The sequence below is a fragment of the Copadichromis virginalis genome, linkage group LG1 (genome assembly GCF_057382275.1).
Source record: "Copadichromis virginalis isolate Kocher_CV1m ecotype Utaka linkage group LG1, C_Virginalis_male_GT1.1, whole genome shotgun sequence".
Classification (NCBI taxonomy): Eukaryota; Metazoa; Chordata; class Actinopteri; order Cichliformes; family Cichlidae; genus Copadichromis; species Copadichromis virginalis.
This window is the reverse complement of record NC_140618.1, coordinates 31994041-32015064: the sequence shown is the minus strand read 5'-3', so window position 1 is coordinate 32015064 and position 21024 is coordinate 31994041. Positions and strand designations below refer to the sequence as shown.

The window sequence follows — 21024 nt, the reverse complement described above, 5'->3', positions numbered from 1 at the left end:
TTCCTACCTGTTTATACATAACAAGCAAATCCTCGTGTCTTTCCTTAAACACTGCAGGGACGTCCCATGGCTCGAGGCCTTTCCTCCTACAAACGAGGAGGAGTGGGGCGGTATCTTCAGAAATCTTGTTTAGGTTATGTGAGTGAAAGGCGCAGATGGACACCAGAATTATAAAAATAAAACTGCCCCCACAGTGAGATGGCAAACATAGATATGAGATGCACTAATTAATTTGTGTGCTCCATCTCCATTACTCCATTGTGCCATTTCTTCTTTTTCCACTGTGTCAACAGCGCTGGCACATATTGTTGTATTTATAGATTTATTAGACCACCTGCCATGAAAACAAGAAAACACAAACAATTTAGAGATCTGTCAAAAACTTGTTTAAAACGATAAATTATATTTGTTATTTGTGAGCCAAATAACAAACTGAATTCATGTTTTTATACCCAAATTTGAGGCGGCACGCCGGACTTCTCTGAGGAGTCAGGAATTAATCGAGCGTTACATTCAACCAGGAAAACTATATTTTCTGTTTACGAGTGTAAATAAATAACTGATTTGACATCTTAATCCAAAAATAAAATAATCTTGTTTATTTATTTATTTTATTAAACAGTAAATTTGAAAATTCTTGGGGAAAAAAATTAGCATTAAAAATATAAAGTGCTTGAGCACACGGGTGGATTAACCATTACAGAAACTTACAGAAACCAGTACTTACCAGCAATGTTAACTTAGGGCAGCATACGCTTTACACTCGATGATGGTCTCTTAAATTTATTAAGCACTGTGTGTACAGGCCAGCTATTATCCAATATGTAACATACAAGTAAAAGTAAGTAAAGTATTTTTCTTGTCATGATCTGAACAACGATATGTCACTGTCTGTGAATACAGGAAGTCTAATCAGCAAAAAATATTTGCTCTAAATGAATTGCTATTTTAGGACTGTTCCTGTTCCTTCACATCATTTTATCTCAATGAGGTAAAATTTCATTTTCTCTTGGACCCAGTGATAGAAGGCACATTAAAGAAACAGCACTTCCACAATGAGCTGATTTCTTTCAGGCTGCATTATCTCAGGGGAAAGCCATTGCTGTTGGTAAGTGTCCTGTATGTGTTAGCTCAAGGCAGATACTTAAAAAAGTAAACTCCTAAAAACAAATGAATTTGTTTCGTTGATTTGCATAAAAACATGGAGGAGGACTATATTGTGGTGCTCAGTGCCTAGAATGACTGTTAATGTGAGATGTTTTATTATAAAAGGATCATTTGAATGCATATGGCATAGCTGAGCAACTGCTACAGAAACACTCTTGCATCCCTCGCCTCTGTGATCATCTTCATCCAGATGTACATCTTCAGAGCCCTGTGTTGTCCTTGGTTACATTATGCTTGTTAAAATTTAAAAGATTTGATTTTTTGGTTGTTTTTTTGTGCATTATTAGGATCCACATTAGCATCAGTGTTAGTTACTCTTGATGATGTCCTCCATTCATACGTACGCATAGAATCAACATTCACAAACACATGAGCATAAGTAAAAAAAGCAAATCTTTACAGATATTATTTTGATTCATAAATAAATCTTATTTCCTCTATAATGTCATCTCATCCATTTTCTTAAATGCTTCTATACTATTCAAGGTTTCAGGGGTAACTGGAGCCTATCTCAGCTTAATAAATCTTGAAACTGCTCCTACTTTAAATGAATCTTATAATTTTATGTTGACCATTTCGTGACAGCATTCTATATAGTACATTATACATTTATTCCAAGTCACGTTTATAATATATTCCTTATTAAAATAGAATATTCTGACTGATGTTTAGCGGTTCGCCAGTCCAGGTTACATTGCATTGCAGCGTGCAACATGCAGTTTTATTCTGTACTACTTGTGCACCTATGTGAAAAATAGTTTCCACGGGACTACCTACAGTAAGCACACAACGTCAGCAGCTTGTAGATCCACATTCAAGTAATCTTAAGTGATCATTTTCTGTATGACTTTATCTGTCTTTCACATTGTTAGGAAGGAATTTTGGCCAACTGTTCTTTACAGCACTGCTTCAGTTCATTGATATTTGTGGGCATTCGTTTAAGCTCAGCTCTATCCAGTCTCATCTGTCCAAAGGATATTGTTTCTGAACTCTTTAGTTTGTTCAGATGCAGCTTTGCAAACCAAACTGTGCTGCCACGCCCTTATCAGAGAGAAGAGGTGTTCCCCTGGTAACCATTTCAAACAAGCCATACTTGTTCAGTCTTTTTCTAAATGTGCGGCCATGACCTTTAACAGTTAACATGCTAACTGAGACCTGTAGAGTCTGATATGTAGCTCATAGGTTTTAGCATTTTCTCTGAGCATTGTACTTTCTGACCAGGGGGTGAATTTTCTTGGATATTATGTTAACACATCTGTAAATCCGATCAGTAAAGAGCAAAAACTTCACTGCTCACCTATGTATTACAATAAAGTTTAACTTTGAGGCATGTATGAAAAAAAGTGGATTTCAATGGAGAAGTAGGCAGGAAGTCAGCTTGCTAGTTTCTTTCTAAAGATGATATGCCATACACCATGATCTGACCCAGGGAGGAAGTGTGGTTTCACATAAATATAGACAGATAACTAGACAGCAGTGATGTCTGTGAGGTTAGTGAAGTTGGGGTAGCTTGCATAAAATGGCGTGCTACCTGGTGGCTAGCTGCAGAGCTGTGGTTGGGATAATATAAACATGTGTCCTTTTTTTAATGTGAGGTTCCCTGATGGGAAGAGCCAGATGCAATCCTTTTGCAGGAATGTGATTGAAATAGAATATCTGAGAGGATCCATTCACATTCACACAAGGTTAGTTATTAACATGCCGCTGTGTGTTTGGATGACTCGCTATGAAAGATTCCTGATCCTAAGCCTCATTTACCGATTTAAATCTTAGAGTGACTCTTCCCTGAAGCATTCAAAAATTTGCGATTTGGCACCGTGAGCCCGTGGGCTGTAGGTACATCGTAAGGTTTTAAAAACTGAGTTTAAAACCGAGCTGCAAATTTTATTTTAATAATAAAAAGCCATAGAGGCAGATTATGACCACTGATTGTTTTAGGGGTTGTTTATATTAAATAAAATATTTAAAAAATGTTGTTAAAAACAACATTCTTAATAAACGTAGCAGGATCTATGACTTAGAAGCAGTATTGTAATGTAATCACCTAACAAGTGGATCCAACTCTTTGAGTAAGTATAAGTATTTTTGCACTCGGGTACAGCTTTAGATTTTATAGAGCACATACAGATTCCAAGATTCTGTGAATCTTCGAGAAATTCAGTGTTCTGCTGCTGCACTCGGTAAAAGTTAGCACTGCACCACAATCTGGACAAGCTGCAGTGACAGTAGAATTTAACTACCTGGGCAGCAGCCATCACAATTCACCCAACTGCTGCTCCGTCTGCCCTTGCAGCCACTAGGGAATCAGGTTTCCCGGGCATCCTGCTAAAGTGCCGTACCTGCTTAATAAGGCTGCAAGGACTTTTATTGAGTCAACCCCATCCTCTGCGGTGCTACTTCTTTTTAGGAAATTTTGGCAGAAATGCATCATGTTTTTTGTGCATTTTGCCCTGAATGAACACTAGGCAGATTTGATTAATCTTATATTTAGAGCAAAACGGATCATTAGTCATTTTCTGAGAAAAAAATGGTACAACAGATGGTAGTTCCTCTTAAAAAAAAGCACATCTGCTCTGAAAATTGATTAATTAATTGCGGTGCTGAAATTATATCATCCATTCATGCATTCTGTCGATATGCTGGCTATCTGGATAGAGAAGGTAAGACTTTGAAATTCATGTCTGCATCACAGTCTGAAAATCAGCCCATATGCTCTGCAGCAAGCTAAAAGAAAACACCAGCAAAGAATTGCTGAAATTAGCAGGATGTTTCCAAGAGAAAACACCTTTTTTCCCTTCCTACAGCCATGAGAAGAAGTCCTGCCCTGTCACATCAGGGTCCACTGGGAATCAATTGGGCAATGATGAACTGTTCCCGGGCCCGTGATGATATTCTGCTTCATAACTCGAAGCACTGCTATATAAAATGGGCTCCTTTGGGTGTAAAAGCTCATAGCTCTAGATGAAGCCACATATAAAACAGCTCCAAGTCATACATCTTGCTGACATCACAGATTTCATCCATGGGTCATTGGTTTTAAGCTTAGGAACAGAGTCCCATTGCTTTCTCTCTTTTCTTTTTATCAGTGCAGCATAAACACTGCCATAACCGCATCAACACCCTGCACAAACATGCTCAGTCACACCTCGCCCCTGTCCTCTGCTGCTCCGTCTGCTAATGCATGAAACACAAGCAGACTTCTTTAAACTCGTTTTGTCGCATGCAAACCCCCCTAAAAAAAACAACAACAACAAAAAAGACTCAGCAGTGCCCTGAACGCACTGCATCACCCCACACTCACGCTCTCTCCCGCCTTCCACCTGGTCTAAACAAACGCCTCCACAGCACTGCCAAGGACAAGACTTTTGTTTGGTGACTGCGCTGGATATTTCTGCGTGCAGGTCGAGTGTGGAAGTAGGTGGTAGGTGTGCTTATGTGTATCGACCGCTGATGATTCTTTGCTGACTTCTGTTGTCTACCTTTTCTCCTTTACATTTTAATATTCAGTCTCATTTCATTATTTGACTTATTTTAAGCAAATGTAAATGTGTTCTTTTATTGGTTATAAAGTCCTTAAAAACAGCTAAAGATGTAAAATACTGCTCAACAAAAAATTAAAGGAACACTCGGAAAGCAAATCAGATACAAATGGGGAAAAAATCATGCTGATATCCCTGCTGTGATGGACTGAGTAATGTGTTAAGAAGAAAAGAATGGCACACGATTTGATGGAAATTACAATCATCCAGCTATAGTGGGCTGAATTCAAAGACACCCACAAAGTCAATATTAAAAATGATGCAGCAGGTTAGTCCAGTTTGCCAAAATATTACAACTCAGAATGGTGCTTTATTTTATTTATTTTATCAACTTTCCTTCTGACGATGCTATCTGTGTTGAGAGCTCAGTGGATCTGCGCTGGACAGTGCAGATCCACTGAGCGCAGCGCAAGCTAGCAAGACGGAAGCTAAGCTCCTTGCAACATGGCAAATTGAACCTCCCCCACCCTCATTCAGATCTGGCGTTTGGAACTATTTTGGTCTTCATGTGAAGTATGACCCTGAAGGTAAGCGCGTCATGGACAAAAGTAAAACAGTATGTTGGATGTGCCAAGCAATGCTCAATTACATTGGTGGGAACTAGTGCGTTAGCGCAGTTTGCTCGTTAACGTGTTGACACCGTCCAGCCCTATGCACGGGGTGATCCGTGGTAGCTCGTTAACGGAGATTGGCCGTGTTGTGGCGTTAAAGTCATTTCAGATTAACGCTGACAGCACTAGTGGGAACACAATGAATATGACTGCACATTTACGCCGACATCATCCTAGTGCAAAGACAAGTGGAAGCAGACAAAAACAACAAGCACGCATGCTACAAAAACTTTACCCGAGTCATTTAGACAGCCGTTAGCACATGATTCTCCTTATGGGGACCTGATATGTTTAATATGCTGCTGAGAATATAGCTCAGAAGAAGCGTATAGTATAGCTTTTATTTTGGAAAGAGCCATTTCTCTGTAATAAACTCTCTTTTCCAAAGATGAGTGATTCCTCGATCATCCATCCATCCATCCATCCATCTTCATCTGCTTTATCTGAGGCCGGGCCGCAGGGGCAGCAGCCTAAGCAAAGAGGCCCAGACCTCCCTCTCCCCAGCCACCTCCTCCAGCTTATCCGGGGGAATACCAAGGCGTTCACAGGCCAGCCGAGAGATATAATCTCTCCAGCGTGTCCTGGGTCTGCCCCGGGGCCTCCTCCCAGTGGGACATGCCTGGAACACCTCACCCAGGAGGCGCCCAGGGGGCATCCTTGTCAGATGCCCGAACCACCTCAGCTGGCTCCTTTCGATGTGGAGCAGCAGCGGCTCTACTCTGAGCCCCTCCCGGATGGCCGAACTTCTCACCCTATCTCTAAGGGAGAGGCCAGCCACCCTTCGGAGGAAGCTCATTTCTGCCGCTTGTATCCGCGATCTCGTTCTTTCGGTCACTACCCACAGCTCGTGGCCATAGGTGAGGGTAGGGACGTAGATCGACCGGTAAATTGAGAGCTTCGCTTTTACACTCAGCTCCCTCTTCACCATGACGGACCGGTGCAGCGTCCACATTACTGCAGCTGCAGCCCTAATCCGTCTGTCGATCTCCGGCTCCCTTCTCCCATCACTCGCGAACAAGACCCCGAGATACTTGAACTCCTCCACTTGGGGCAGGAACTCATCCCCGACCCGGAGTGGGCACTCCACCCTAAGACTCTTATGAAAAGGATACCGAGGGAACAGTTTACCCTGCCCGGGATAGGGTTACCGGGGCCCCGCCCTGGAGCCAGACCCGGGGAGGGTGCCCGAGGGCGAGCGTCTGGTGGCCGGGCCTTAGCCCATGGGGCCCGGCCGGGCACAGCCCGAAGAGGAGACATGGGCCCATCCTCCCGCAGGCCCACCACCCGCAGGAGGCGCCATAGGGGTCGGGCGCATTGTGTGTCGGGTGGCGGCCAGGAGCGGAGGCCCTGGCGGACTGACCCCCGGCTGCCAAGACTGGCAATAGGGATTTCTCGATCAGATAGATTTATTTTTTTATTACTTTGTTGTTTCAGCAACAATAAATTTAAAAACTGTACTTTTGAGTTAATATATATTTATAATTTTAATAAATGACAAATTAAAAAAGCATGAACATTTTTTGTATCGAAAAAATATTGAACCGTGACACCAAAGTGTCAAACCGAACCGAACCGTGAATTTTGTGTATCGTTGCACCCCTAATAGATAGATAGATTGTCAATAAGCAGATATAAGGCTTGGAGTTGATTCGAGGTGTGGTGCTTGCATTTGGAAGATCTTGCTGTGAGCAGACAACATGCGGTGAAAGGAGCTCTCCATGCAGGTGAAACAAGCCATCCTTAAACTGCAAAAACTGGAAAAATCCATCAGAGAAATTGCTGCAATATTAGGAGTGACAAAATCTACAGGTAAACTGGTGAACTCAGCAATGCAAAAAGACCTGGACGTCCACGGAAGACAACAGTGGTGGATGATCGCAGCGTCATTTCCCCCTTCACAACAGACAACACTCTCCGGGAGGTAGACGCATCAATATCCAAGTGTACCATAAAGAGAAGACTGCATGAAAGTAAAGAGGGTTCACTGCAAGGTGCAAACTAGTCATAACCCTCAAGAATAGAAAGGCTAGACTAGACTATGCTAAAAAAAGCCGACACAGTTCTAGAAAAAACATTCTTTGAACAGATGAAACCAAGATCAACCTCTACCAGAATGATGGCAAGAAAAAAGTATGATGACGGTGTGAAACTGCCCAACACATACCACATCATCTGTAAAACACAGTGGAGGCAGTGTGATGACTTGGGCGTGCATGGTTGGCTGTGGCACTGGGACACTAGTGTTTGTTGATGATATGACACAGGACCAAAGCAGCCGAATTAATTCTGAGGTGTTCAGAGACAGTGTCCGCGCAAATCCAGCTAAATGCAGTCAAGTTGATTAGGCGGCATTTAATAATATAGATGGACAATGACCGCAAACATACAGCCAAAGCAACCCAGCTGTTTATTAAAACAAAGAAGTGGAATATTCTTTATTCTGATCTGATCTTAACCCAACTGAGCATGAATTTCACTTGTTGAAGACTAAACTTTCGACAGAAAGGGTCACGGCTAAGGGGATGAGCTGTGTGGAGAAAATAAATGAGGATCCAAGCACAGGCACTCACTGAGATGTGAAGGTGGTTTATTGTAAAATAAAGCACAAGGTGAAAAATGGCAAAACGGAACAAAAACTAATCATAGTGGGTCAAACTAAACTACTAAATAGCAAACATGAACACGAACATGTAGGAGGATGAACGGTGGCATAAGAAGGTGGACGGCAGGGAAAAACACACGGAGATTCGCAGTAGATTCACAGACAAACCAGCAACTAGTACACACAGAAGAACACAAGGAGATTACACACAGGTGGGGAACACAGCTGGAAGTAATTGACAAGACGAGGCAGAGGAAGCAAAACTGAATACACTCACATGAGACACGGACCTTCACAATAAAACAGGAAACAAGAAACAATTCACAAGGACGCTGACTTGACGCTGAACTAAACCTTCACTAAACACAAGACACAAAACCTAGGAACTAAACCCTTAAGCAGAATAAACTGAAGCAGACTAAATAATAATAATAATAATCATCAAAGCCCAACAAGAGATCAAGAATATAACCCATCCATCCATCCGCTTCCGCTTATCCTTTTCAGGGTCGTGGGGGCGCTGGAGCCTATCCCAGCTGTCATAGGGCGAGAGGCGGGGTACACCCTGGACAGGTCGCCAGTCTGTCATAGGGCCAACACATACGGACAGACAACCATTCACACCTAGTGGCAATTTGGAAGAATATAACCCAAAATACAAAATCAAACTAAAGCACAAGCAACTCAAAATGCTGGGTCAAAATGACCCAGAACCATGACAGAAAGGACCACAAACAAACAACAACTAAAAACCCTGCAGAAAAGGGGCTGGCCGAGTATTAAAATAGAGGAAACCCCAGCATCTGGTGATGTCTATGAGTTCAAGGCTTCAGGCTGTCATTACCAGCAAACCAACTATTACAAATGAACCTTTTATTTTCAGTTCTTTGATTTGTCCAATTATTTTTGAGCCCCTGACATCAAAAGATTGTCTTAAAAATTGCTGCATTTTTCTGCAACGTTTTTGTTCAAGCCACTGAATTAAAGCTGAAAGTCTGCACATCAACTGCATCTGAGTTGTTTCATTTAAAATTCACTGCGTTAATGAACCAAAACCCAAAGAACCAAAATTAGAAAAAAAGTTGTCTGTCCAAATATTTACGGACCTAACTGTATGTTAAACCTCTTAAATTAAAGCTGAAAATCTGGGCTTGAATAATGTGTTGTTTGTTTGATTTAAAGCGCACAGTGCTGGTGTACAGAAGCAAAATTACAAAATATGCATCACTGTCCAAAAACATACCGAGATATCTATGATACAGCGCTGAGTTTTATTACATACGGACAAGCTGTAAAGGTTATCATTGCTTCCTGTACTGCATTTTAAAGTTAAGTAAGTAAAGTTGTAATTCTGCATGATGGCTTTGAAAAAAACAGAAACAAATATTGATTGTGTCTCATGCATAGAGAGTTTGACATTTCCCTCGTCTTTTTTTCAGCGGGTATGCTTTGTGAGAGGCAGAAGGGTTTTTGATGAGCTCTGGCACTGGTTCAAAGTGCAACTAAACTTGTGTTTAATAAGGCACCTTGCATCCCCACTCTATCACCTCTTATTATTACTGACCTCACAACTCCCTCTGGTGCTGACTGAGGTGGATACTCGGTGAATAAGAGCAGGGGTTGAGGGGAGCATGATGTCTCCGTGTGCGGTGGGTGGAAAGAGCTTACATGTGGTACAGACTAGAAAAGACCTCCACTTAAGTCTTAGTTAAGTATCTGAGAAGTACAGAGAAGGAGAGAAGACTGTGAAGATGAGGCTCTTTAGAGAAGCAGTGAGTGAGATTTGCACTGTCAGCAGCATTGATTACTTCACAAGCACAAGCATACACATTGGGTTTTACATTTCGTTTCATATTCTCTGGTATCAAAATGTAGCACAATGGCCGTATGAAAGAGTTAAGAAGGAGACTGCACAAGCAACCAAAAATATCCCAACAGGAATATTAGAAGTAGAGATTTGGTAAATACCTTAGAGGATTATTAGGATTCCTCAGAGGAATATTGTATCTGGAATAACAGGCTGTCCGTGTCCTAATTAGTGCTTTTGTTTCAGATGTATACTTTGAATCAAATGGACTGAACTCAATGGGCTATAGCTACTGATTGCTTTGTAGCCCAGCAGTATGCCTGCAGCAGTACCTGCAGAAAAACTAATTATGTGTGCAATCAAACCTGGGAGGTTTCAAAGGTGCAGTGAGTAAGACCTGAGTGCAAAATGATCCACATAAATCTGCGGCAGCAATAGGGTGAATAATCGATAACACTGACTCAACAGTTACCTCACCAGGTGCTGTGATGTCTGGTATTTAAAGTTACGGCAGTTGTTATCCCAAAAGACGTGTCTATGGACACCTTTGACCCGTTAACAGACGGCTGACAGCACAAACAAGCTGAAAGTATTGCCAAGCAATGATGAAATTACAGAATATGATATGTTTGTGAACTGCATTTGTCCTCTACTTGTTTTGGTCAGTTGCATCCTTGAGCACACTAATCATCACATTGCCTGTTGTGTGTTTCATGCACCAAATCTGTCTTCTTTTGCTTGGAGTATCATCATTTTCACAAAGTCTTACAGCCGTATGCAAATAAGAGCTAATGTGGCCACATTAATGAAAAATCCTTGTGGTATTCATTATACCCACTTGTCTGTGGTTTTCAGTACTCATTACTCAAAAAAGTAATGCATTCCTAATCGCCTAGTCAATAGTAATGCATTGTTTGACTAATTAATACCCTAACACAGTAATTTGTTAGCCTGCTTGTTGTATTGCACTCTCCATTCTTTCTCCTGCAGGCTAGTTTCGGCTGAGAAGATGACCTCTAATTACACAGTATATGAATTGTTGTGCAGTCGCTTTAAAGAATATATAACAAATTAGACAAGAAAGGTCCTGAAATATTTTGTCTTTCTGTCTTTCTTGGCAGGGTTACTGTTTACACTGTTGACACTATGTCAACACTGCTAGTGCTAGTTTCAATCTGGACTTTGAGCAGCTCATTGCATCACCTTGTTTTTTTTTATTTTTCAGCCATTCTGTTGCAGATTTGCTGTTGAGATTGGGATCATTGTCCTGCTTTGGGCTGATATTGGTCAAGCTTTGGCTGTCGGATGGCTTCACATTAGACTCTAGAATGCTTTAACAAACAAAGTTCATAGTTGACTAGGTGACCAAATCTACTGTTGTGAACTTTAACGTTTAATAATGCACAAATTTAAATGATTCAGACCAACAAAGAGCCAAAACCTGCTGTTTGTACAGAGGTGCTCACACTTGCTCATGACTGGTTAATCCAGTGCATTTGATGAGCAGCATATTGCTACTATTGACCACCTTAATTCCTATGGAAGCATTAAGGGTGTGTGTAGTTTTTCACTGGACTGCATAGACTCCTGTGAATGCGTTCTCATGACTGTATATTGACCAGACTCTGGTGATTAATGAGATACATCCCAGTTACATGCAAACAATTTTATCCCTTGAACTATGTTTTAAATTTTTTTTTATCACTTATGACAAGCCTTACTGATGTAAACAAACTTTGAAAAAGCAATAAGAAAGTGTTTTCTGCGTAAACTTCAAAGACTCCAGCTCTATAAATCAATTTAAGAGTGAGCATGTTTGAAATTTTCTTTCTTTTAGTTTAGAAGTTAGCACTTGTTTGGCTGCACATGTAGATTTGATTCATGTCTTACTTGATGTTTCTGTACACTGCAGTGTTTTATACTGCCCAGGATTAATTACAACTATGGCAGACAAGAACATTGGATTATGTCACGCTGTTGAAGCTCAGTAACAAAATAACTTATTGAGACCAAGAAAAAAGTTGACCCCAAGTTGCTTTCTGATGCATCTGTTCGAAGGTGAAGGGAAGTCATGCTCGGTGCTGTCAGGAGATGAGGTAGAGGAGGGACAGACATTATGGTTTTTAAGTTGCAGGACTTGATTTCCCTACAACAAACTGCAGTAACGGATCATCTGGTACTCTAGAGTTACATGTGAATTATCTACTCATCTACACAGGCCTTCCACGATCTCGGCAGAATGAGGCCAACAGAGCACATGGTTTTTTTTTTAATGACATCTTTATGGCCACATAGGAAGGTTGACTGAAAGGTTTTGTTTGGGGTTTTTTTTGGCAGATATTATGTTTCTGTTGCTAAAAATCAAATTGTTTTCTAAATTTGAGAGTGTTAACTGGGTTGAAATTGGCTCTTTTTTTTTTAGCATGGAATATGAAACAGGTCAATGTGGCCATAAACGCCAAGACAGGTGGTTCCCTGTTTACATCAAACAGAAAATAGGCACTACCAAAACATCAGAGCCACGCCAGCCAGAGAAAGGTGGAGCATTAACATCAAAAACATTCTTCTGCATATCCATGTTGATGGCATGACTCAGATAACATAGGATGGAAATGTACTTCCCTAGTTATAGTGAATTCAATAAGTCAAGACAGATTCATCAAAAGTAGGCAGTCCATCAAAGCGACAAATGATATATTAATACATAAATTATTTTGAAAACAACAATTTGTTGCAATGTGTTTCTTTCAACCACAGTGGTTAAAAATCTCAGTATCAAAACAATTTCTTGTTTGGGCCTCAGGAGGAAGAAAAACATCAAGATCATTTCTTACTGTGAACGACTGCCTAATCTTAGCCTCCTAAGACCCAAACTCTTCCACTGCATGCATTTTTAACTTCTCTTAGATATTTGGGCATATTGGGGCCCGATAAATGTATAAACAAAGAAAAAAATTGTTTTTTTTACCTTATTTTTGTTTTAATGAAAAATCAGAGCCACATATGAGGATATTCGTTTAAAATTTTGATAGAACAGTAGCAGTATAATGTCCTCGTAAGTGGATATCAGGCCGTTGAAAAACAAAATTTAGTGTTTTGGTCTAAATCACCCAAAATGTGATGTCCACATATGTGGACGCCAGGTCCTAGGGGGTTAAAGAATCTGTCTTGACTTATTTAACTGGCTATAAATGGGACCCAGTATATCTGAGTCCTGAAGGTATCATGCCATGAATGAACACCTATTTACTGTTCAAAGTAGGGTTCAAACTGGATTCTCAATGGCATGTCCTCCACTGAGCGTTCACCTTCCTGCTCTGTCTGGTCCTCCTCCACCTCATCACCGGACAGCACAAAGTCTGACTCCCCTTCTACAATTCTGAGTAAAGTCCTTTCTGCCTCAATCTTTCCTTTGCTTCTTGAAGTGTGGATATAGGTTGAAAACAGGAATGAGTAAGTCCTCCTGTCCACTACACAGAACACTGTCTGTGTAATGGACAGTATTCACAGTTCTTTGCATTTTCCACAGTTTGTCATGTTACAGCCTTATTCCCAAATTCATTTCTCACCTCAAAACTCTACATGCGATACCCCATAATGACCAAATGAAAAAAAGTTTGCTTGAAATTCTTGCAAATTTAGTAAAATAATTATATGAGCAAGGGCCATCATTTTGAAAAGAAAGCCCATGTGGAAACTTGAAACCCTGAGATGTCTCCTTGACAGTACAGTAAGACTCAAATAGATTGCATGAATTGTGCTCGTGGAGGTCTCAGACTCGTGTCCCCCCAACAGAGGACAAGAATGAATCGCTGGGTCATAGGAGGTTAATGAACACTTTGCATTCTGTTTCGAGTGCTCTCCTAATCAAATATCAGAGGGAGGGCAGGCACAGCGAACATGAATTATTGGTTTTTGTGGCCTCTGTGAACATTTTTTTTGTTGTTGCATGAGCTAACCTTTTTTCCTGTGATAATCAGAGATGGGCAGTAACGCGTTACTTGTAACGCGTTACTGTAATCTGATTACTTTTTTCAAGTAACGAGTAAAGTAAGGGATTACTATTGCAAAATCGGTAATTAGATTACCGTTACTTTCCCGTAGGAACGCTGCGTTACTGCGTTACTAAAACCGTGATTTTTTTGCGAGAATGTCTCATGACAGTGACGTAAGCAAGTGCGACGTTGGTGACAGCAGCTGTGTGCAGATCAACAATGGATAATATATCGAGTGCGGGAGAGAGTATGAGCGTGCAGCGTTTAAAGTGTGGAAGTACTGACCTTACTTTGAGTTTGATTCCATAAAAAGTGACAAAAACATTAGCGTCCATCGTGCGTGGGAAGAAAACTTCTTTTTACAGCGAAAAAAACCCCTAAACTTCCGAGCAAGCACCGAGTACCTACGACGTGATGGGAAACTCACAGAGACACTCGCGCGGATTCTTCAACTGACCGCAGCACACCTGCACCAGGGTAACCCTCCGCCTACCCTGCTCCTGCTTTACAGGTGAAAATAGAGCAAAAGGACCGCTGAGTCTTTGACTTTATTTATTTTCTGCTGTGTTTTACTTGCATCTGTTTGAAAGAGTGAGTGAAAACACAAAAAATATTTTATTTTATGTGCTGGAATGTGTAGAAAATAGGTTTAAATGTTAAACTAATTTATTCAAGTCAGAGAATGTTGCATATAATTAAATGTTTTGCTTGATGCATAAAGTTAAAAGATTAAAACTGATAAAACAAGTTTTAAAAAGAGACTTTTCCATTTGATTACATTTTGTATGATGGATTATGTAGAAAAAGTAGAATTGGGCTGAAAGATCTATCACTTTATCACCTCTTCAGGTTGTAAATCGTGTTTTTAAAAAGTAACTAAGTAACTAAGTAACTAAGTAATTAATTACTTTTGAAAATAAGTAATCAGTAAAGTAACGGGATTACTTTTTTGGGGGAGTAATCAGTAATTAGTTACTGATTACTTTTTTCAAGTAACTTGACCAACACTGGTGATAATATTAACAAAAACAATGTTAAACGATTGTTAGGTGAAGTGAAATTGTATGAAAAGTATTTCCAGTGCTTTAAATTCACACTTTTTAAAGTTACAATATATGGACGTATGTAAATAAGTGATGTATGCATTTTCTGATTTAATATGAGAAAATAAACAACAACAACAGCAAAAACACCGATTAATTTTTTTTAGGAAAGTGGTTGGTGACTGCAAAATGCATAGTTAAAATATTATGTTAATGCATTACTTTTTTTAATGGTGGGGAGACACAAACACACCGGTTGCTACCCAGCAGTGACAATGAAGGGCAGATGAAGCTCGGGTGAGAGACTGCAGCACGGTGCGCAGTGACCGGCTGCAGCCACTGGGGGAGGACCGAGCACCGCCTGCACGAGCTGCGGTACACGAGCGACTTTCTCACTGAGACTCTCCATCATCACACAGACACACACACACACACACAATGGGAGGGATCCAGGAGTATAGGTAGGGATACGGCGGCAGACAGACAGATGTGCGATGCTCAGACTTAAACCATGAAGCCATTCCCCCTCGCCCGTGCGAAGGTAAACTTTTACCCACCCTCGTATCTTGTCTTCGTGTGGAGCTGTCATTGATGCCAACTCGCTACGCGCACACCTGCTACTTCCTCCTCTTCTTCTCATTCTTTTTTTCTCCTCTGGAGGGGGTAACATTATTGCTCTCGGCATACCAGAAGCGATGCAGCAGAAACGGAGGCTGAAGTGGCGATAGATCCTGTTGAATTGAGACAAGACGTCGAGACGCAGCCAAAAAAAGTGTCCTCTCCAGAGTGCGTCAGAGCACGGATGTGTGTACTGGATGTGGATATGGTCGCTGCGTGGATACAGCGAGGGATTTTGCGGCGTTACCCTCCAAAATCATAACGGGGATTTGAGCGAGAGTGAACAACTGCATCCTCACCTAGCCTCCTTCCCCTGCTTCCTCCATCAGATTGGTTTGTGAAGAGGGGGGGCGGGGGAGGGGGGGGGGACTGAGGCGATGTCGTTTTGGCCCCCTTTCAGATGTAAGTATGGATGTTAGAATAAAGGGAGGATACTTTAATGCGTAAATTGTATTGTAACCATAAATGTCTTCCATATTCCTTTGTGTTCACTCCATAGTAATAATGATGGTGATGATAATAACAATGATGTATTTTGATTGTGTATTCGATAAAACAACACACATCGATATGAAGGTTTTGGTTTTATTTGCCTAAACCAACTGCTGTTTCCTCCTCTCTTCTTGTTCTCGCAGCTCCTGAGAGCGTCAGATGAATAAAGTCATTCAAATTCACCGGAGCTGTATAAAATAACGGAGATCTCTCTTCCTCTCTCTCTCTTTTTTAAACTCGTCCTAAAATGGCAACCATGAGTGACCAGGGAGGATCAAAAGACGCATTCGGGCGCAAGCCCGCCTCGCGGAGAAATTAACCACCTGATGGGCACCGGAGGAACCGAGGAGAGACTGTTTAGGTGTCGCTTGTTGACTTGGTGATTTACAATGCTGAGCAAATAAGGGGCGCTGCAAGTTTGACCGAGCGTCTGCGTAACAGGCTATGCCACCGGCCTTTACATCTGATCTTTTTCCTTCTTTCTTCTTCTTCTTCTTTTTTTTTGGATATGGTAATGATGTCATGAAATACCGGAGGAGGGGGGGCTGTACCTAAACTGGAAGAGATGGCAATCAGTATCATGTAAGTAGGATACATGGGATTCGCTCAGCATGGACCCATCTGAGGTGTGTTTGCTATTCTGACTTTCTCGCATTCACGACTGATTGGTCGAGAGGCTTCATGCCTCATTTTGTCTCCCTGCGCGCGCTGAGCTGCAACTTTTGTCCTCTGGTCTGCGTCCACATCACAGCGCGCGAGCGCTTACTGTAAGCGTCCGCGGACCGAAGCGCTCACTGACTTAAAATGGAGTTTGCCATGGTGGGCGCGGACGGTGGGTGCAACAGCCACCTGCCTTACGGATATGCCCAGGCTCGCGCGCGGGAGAGGGAGCGCGAGAGGGAGCGCCAGGCTGCCCACACCAGAGCGGCGGCCGCAGCGGCTGCTGCCGAAGGTGGAACGTGCACGGAGGGAGGTGGAGGAGGAGGTAGCTGCGGTGGCGTCGGAGGGTCCACCTCCAACACCTCCTCGAGCGCTCATCTCCTTAACAACCGCCAGCATCAGTCTCGCGCCGCCTCCTCCGCGAACGCCAACATCAGCAGCGGCGGTACCGCCTCGCGCCCCTCCCCCTCCTCCTTCACCTCCACCACCACCACCACCTCCACCTCCTCCTCGCAGCAGAACCAGCAGGAGCCCGAGCAGCAGCAGAGATTTGTCCGAGAGCGGAAAAAGCAGCGCGGCGTCGGACGCTGGAGACGGAACCGGGGCACTCTCGGTGGGGACCTGCGCCACTCCGAGCTGGCTCTGCTCGGATCTGAGGAGGACATCATGATAGAGGAGGAAGAGGCCGAAGGAGCCGAGGAAGAGGAGGAGGAGGGGGGCGGGGGCGACCGGGGGAGCAAAAGGTCGAGTTTTTTGTGCAACATGGATGATGAGGAGGAGACCGTGTCGATCACCGACAGGCGGCCCCAGTCCGGATACGAAAACGTTTACAGCGAGTGCGGCTGCTGCGAGAGAGTTGTCATCAACGTGTCGGGTCTGAAGTTTGAAACTCAGCTCAAGACGCTCACTCAGTTCCCGGACACGCTCCTGGGAGATCCGGACAAGAGGATCAGGTACTTCGACCCGCTGAGGAACGAATACTTCTTCGACCGGAACCGACCGAGTTTTGACGCCATTCTTTACTACTACCAGTCAGGCGGGCGCTTAAAAAGACCAGTCAACGTCCCATTTGACATATTTTCCGAGGAGGTCAAGTTTTATGAACTCGGGGAGGAGGCGATACTAAAGTTTCGGGAGGATGAGGGCTTCGTCAAAGAGGAGGAGAAACCTCTGCCGGAGGATGAGTTCAAGCGCCAGATTTGGCTGCTCTTTGAGTATCCGGAGAGCTCGAGCCCTGCCAGGGGGATCGCGGTCGTGTCCGTCCTTGTTATTGTCATTTCTATTGTGATTTTCTGCCTGGAGACGCTGCCGGAGTTCAGGGATGACAAAGAGTATCTACAGCCACGAAACAACTCCTCTCAAGCCGATCACGGATTTACTCCTTTTAACGACCCTTTTTTCGTCGTGGAAACGGTCTGCATCATCTGGTTCTCGTTTGAGATTATAGTTCGCTTCTTTGCCAGTCCGAGCAAAACTCTCTTCTTTAAAAACATTATGAACTCCATAGACATTGTTTCCATTTTGCCTTATTTCATTACTCTCGGCACGGACCTGGCGCAGCATCAGGGCAACGGACAGCACGCGATGAGTTTCGCCATCCTGAGAATAATCCGCCTTGTCAGGGTGTTTCGCATCTTCAAGCTGTCCAGGCACTCTAAGGGGCTGCAGATCCTGGGTCACACCCTGCGTGCCAGCATGAGGGAGCTGGCCCTCCTCATTTTCTTCCTGGTCATAGGTGTCATCCTGTTCTCCAGCGCGGTGTACTTCGCCGAGGCGGACGAACCCACCTCGCAGTTTACGAGCATCCCGGACGCGTTTTGGTGGGCTGTAGTGACCATGACCACAGTGGGTTACGGAGACATGAAGCCCATCACTGTGGGTGGGAAGATAGTGGGCTCCCTCTGCGCGATCGCGGGCGTGTTAACCATTGCGCTCCCGGTCCCGGTCATAGTGTCCAACTTCAACTACTTTTATCACAGGGAGACCGATAACGAGGACCAGTCGCCGGTGGTGGAGAGCATGCCCCCGGGCTGCCCGTACTTCCCTGACTTTCTAAGAAAATTCAAAGGCTCGCCCTCTGGCTCCTCGCTCGGTGACAAAGCGGAGTATATGGAAATGGAGGAGGGGGTGACGGAGTCGCTTTGCGGGCTGGACAAGAGCCCCAGTAAAGGAAACGGCACAGACATAAGCAGAAAAAACAGTACTAACTCAAAATCCATTCAGACTGACGTGTGATTACAATTAGAGTTTATTATTATCAATTATTTTTCCTGAAGAAGAAGAACACGCCCTATAAAGATAATTTTGAGCATCATTTCTGCCCAACAGCAGGTGACCCCCTCCCGCCCTCACATCCCCAACACAAGTTTGAAACACGCCTCAGACACACACACACACACACACACACGCACACACACACACACGCACATTCATGCCACTGATTGGCAGGTTGTGATGCTTCTCTCTCTTTCTCCTGTTTTTAACCATCGCGCACTTCTCTAACAGCAGCCTTTCCCCCAAACCATCTTCACCACACACCAGACTATTTGTTCATCTAAGCTGTGCGGGCTTCCAAATCTGACATCAAATTGAAATTCTAGTAAAGACAGGCTATGCATTCGCACTTTATGAGTTTCATCTGTCAATAACAGATATAGGGATGATCGTTTTTGCTGTTATGCAATAAAGTTCAAAATCTGTTTGCACTAATGTAGATTTTTTTTTTTTTGCGCTGGGTTTTGACAGATTTGTATTCAGAGACAGAAGCTGTAGGCCATGAAAGTGGCGCGTATTTAGTAATCCTCTGACCACTTCGCTAAAGAATGTTTGAACAACTTCCTCACAGAGAGCAGACTAAGGATATTAATAATCCCCTTTATATGCTGCCAGTAAAACTAAAGAAAAAAGAAAAAATTGGAAACGAAAATACGGATAAGTCTTTTGTAACTGTTCCAGTATTTAACATTAAAGAAAAGCTAACTGATAAGACAGCATTTAGTAAACCAGGGCTACAGTTATTTCTATGACACCTACACAACTATGTTTTTCCACAACAGGCCAAAAGAAAAAAAAAAGCCTTCTATTGCTGACCCACTGCGAGAGCTAAGCACAGGAATCACCAGTTTATAAAATGGCTGGAGAAATGACTCGCCCCAGGTTTTGTATGGACATGCTTGTTGGAAACTCGGCGACAGCAGTTTCCCCCAGTTTCATTTAAACCACCTCAAAATGACAATATCCCTTTACAAGGAGGCAGATGGAAAGTTAAAGCAAAAATGACTCATCGTGGAAACTCATTGGAAGGGAGCTTGCGAGCAATTTTCTCTCCTGTCTGCTGGACTTCGTGCACAATTCCTTCCCCCCCCCCCCACCCCGCCTCACCCCCCAAGAGGACTGCGATTATCTGCGAGCTCGGAGGATCGTCATGATGTGGATGTCTTCCAAGGTATGTGGCCCACAGCTTGTGTGTGAAAATTATTATTTGTTTTAAAAAAACAACCTTGTAATGATCAAAACAGCGCCAGTCACATGTTTTTAATGGAAAATATATGCCACTAAACAAGGTCCCATCTCGAGAAAAACACTTTCATTCCGAGCACGACACCCTCACTTTTATTTTCAAACACTCCCGTGTTACTTTGACAACAGAACCACGCGTGAATGCGCGTGCGTAAAGCCCTGTAGACGCTGGAGGAATGTGGCGCACATTTTTCCAGTCTTCATGTGGCCAGTTGATGTTTCTGCTGTACAACATTTAAGCTGTGTTCAAGTGTCATATGCAAAACCAATAACTGCAAAACTAATAAGGTGACATAAGTCAGATTGCTGTGATTTTGTGCCAAATATTTGGAAAGATCTAACACCAGGAATTGTGTTTCTGCAAAACTAAATTCTAAGTATGATGGCAAAGTGCTGCAGAATTTACTCCCTGCTTTGCTGCACATCAAAAGATCATTTTACTTGTTTACTTGTTCTGTTTTGTTATATACTGAACTGCTGCTTTTATAATTCCAAATGCTTTAGTTAAAGATTTTTAAATCGCAGTTTTTGCTTTTCAGATGAGGAAAAAAACAAGAAACAAGTTCCTCACTTGAATGTGCGGGTGCTTGTGTGTGTGCGTGCTTGTGTGTGTGTGTCTGGCACTAGATGGATGTTTTTACAACCATCTGCTGAAGGAGGAAAGTTTCTCTGAGTGCTTACACTAAATCTTAGTTTAGGACATGGATGCACAAGCAGGACTGTGTGACATCAAATAGTCTGAGAGCCAGTCAAAGTTAAATATGCCATTTACACAAGTGGGATGTGGAAACTAAAAGCTTCCAATGCACAAGAAATAAGTCAAACTTAGAGAAGTAAGAGGCATCCTGTGCCAAGCAGTTGAACTTTTCAAATAAGCAATCAAAGCAGAGTACTACAAGTTTTAAAGCACATCTTTGTGTTTAAAATTTGAAGTGATTTAACGCATATTTATACATTAGGCACATTAGGCC

The 21024-nt window shown here is 42.8% G+C and overlaps 1 protein-coding gene across 2 annotated transcripts in view; it reads left to right on the top strand.

Moving 5' to 3' along the window:
• Positions 1-16034: 16034 nt before the first annotated feature.
• kcna4 (potassium voltage-gated channel, shaker-related subfamily, member 4) overlaps positions 16035-21024 on the top strand; it is a 66834-nt gene continuing 61844 nt past the window's right edge. For both annotated transcript variants that reach the window (XM_085459827.1, XM_085459818.1), the window contains exon 1: positions 16035-19979. In XM_085459827.1, the coding sequence (XP_085315953.1) occupies positions 16679-18769 (2091 nt within the window). In that variant the 5' untranslated portion in view covers positions 16035-16678 and the 3' untranslated portion in view covers positions 18770-19979. The remainder of the gene's footprint in view (positions 19980-21024) is intronic.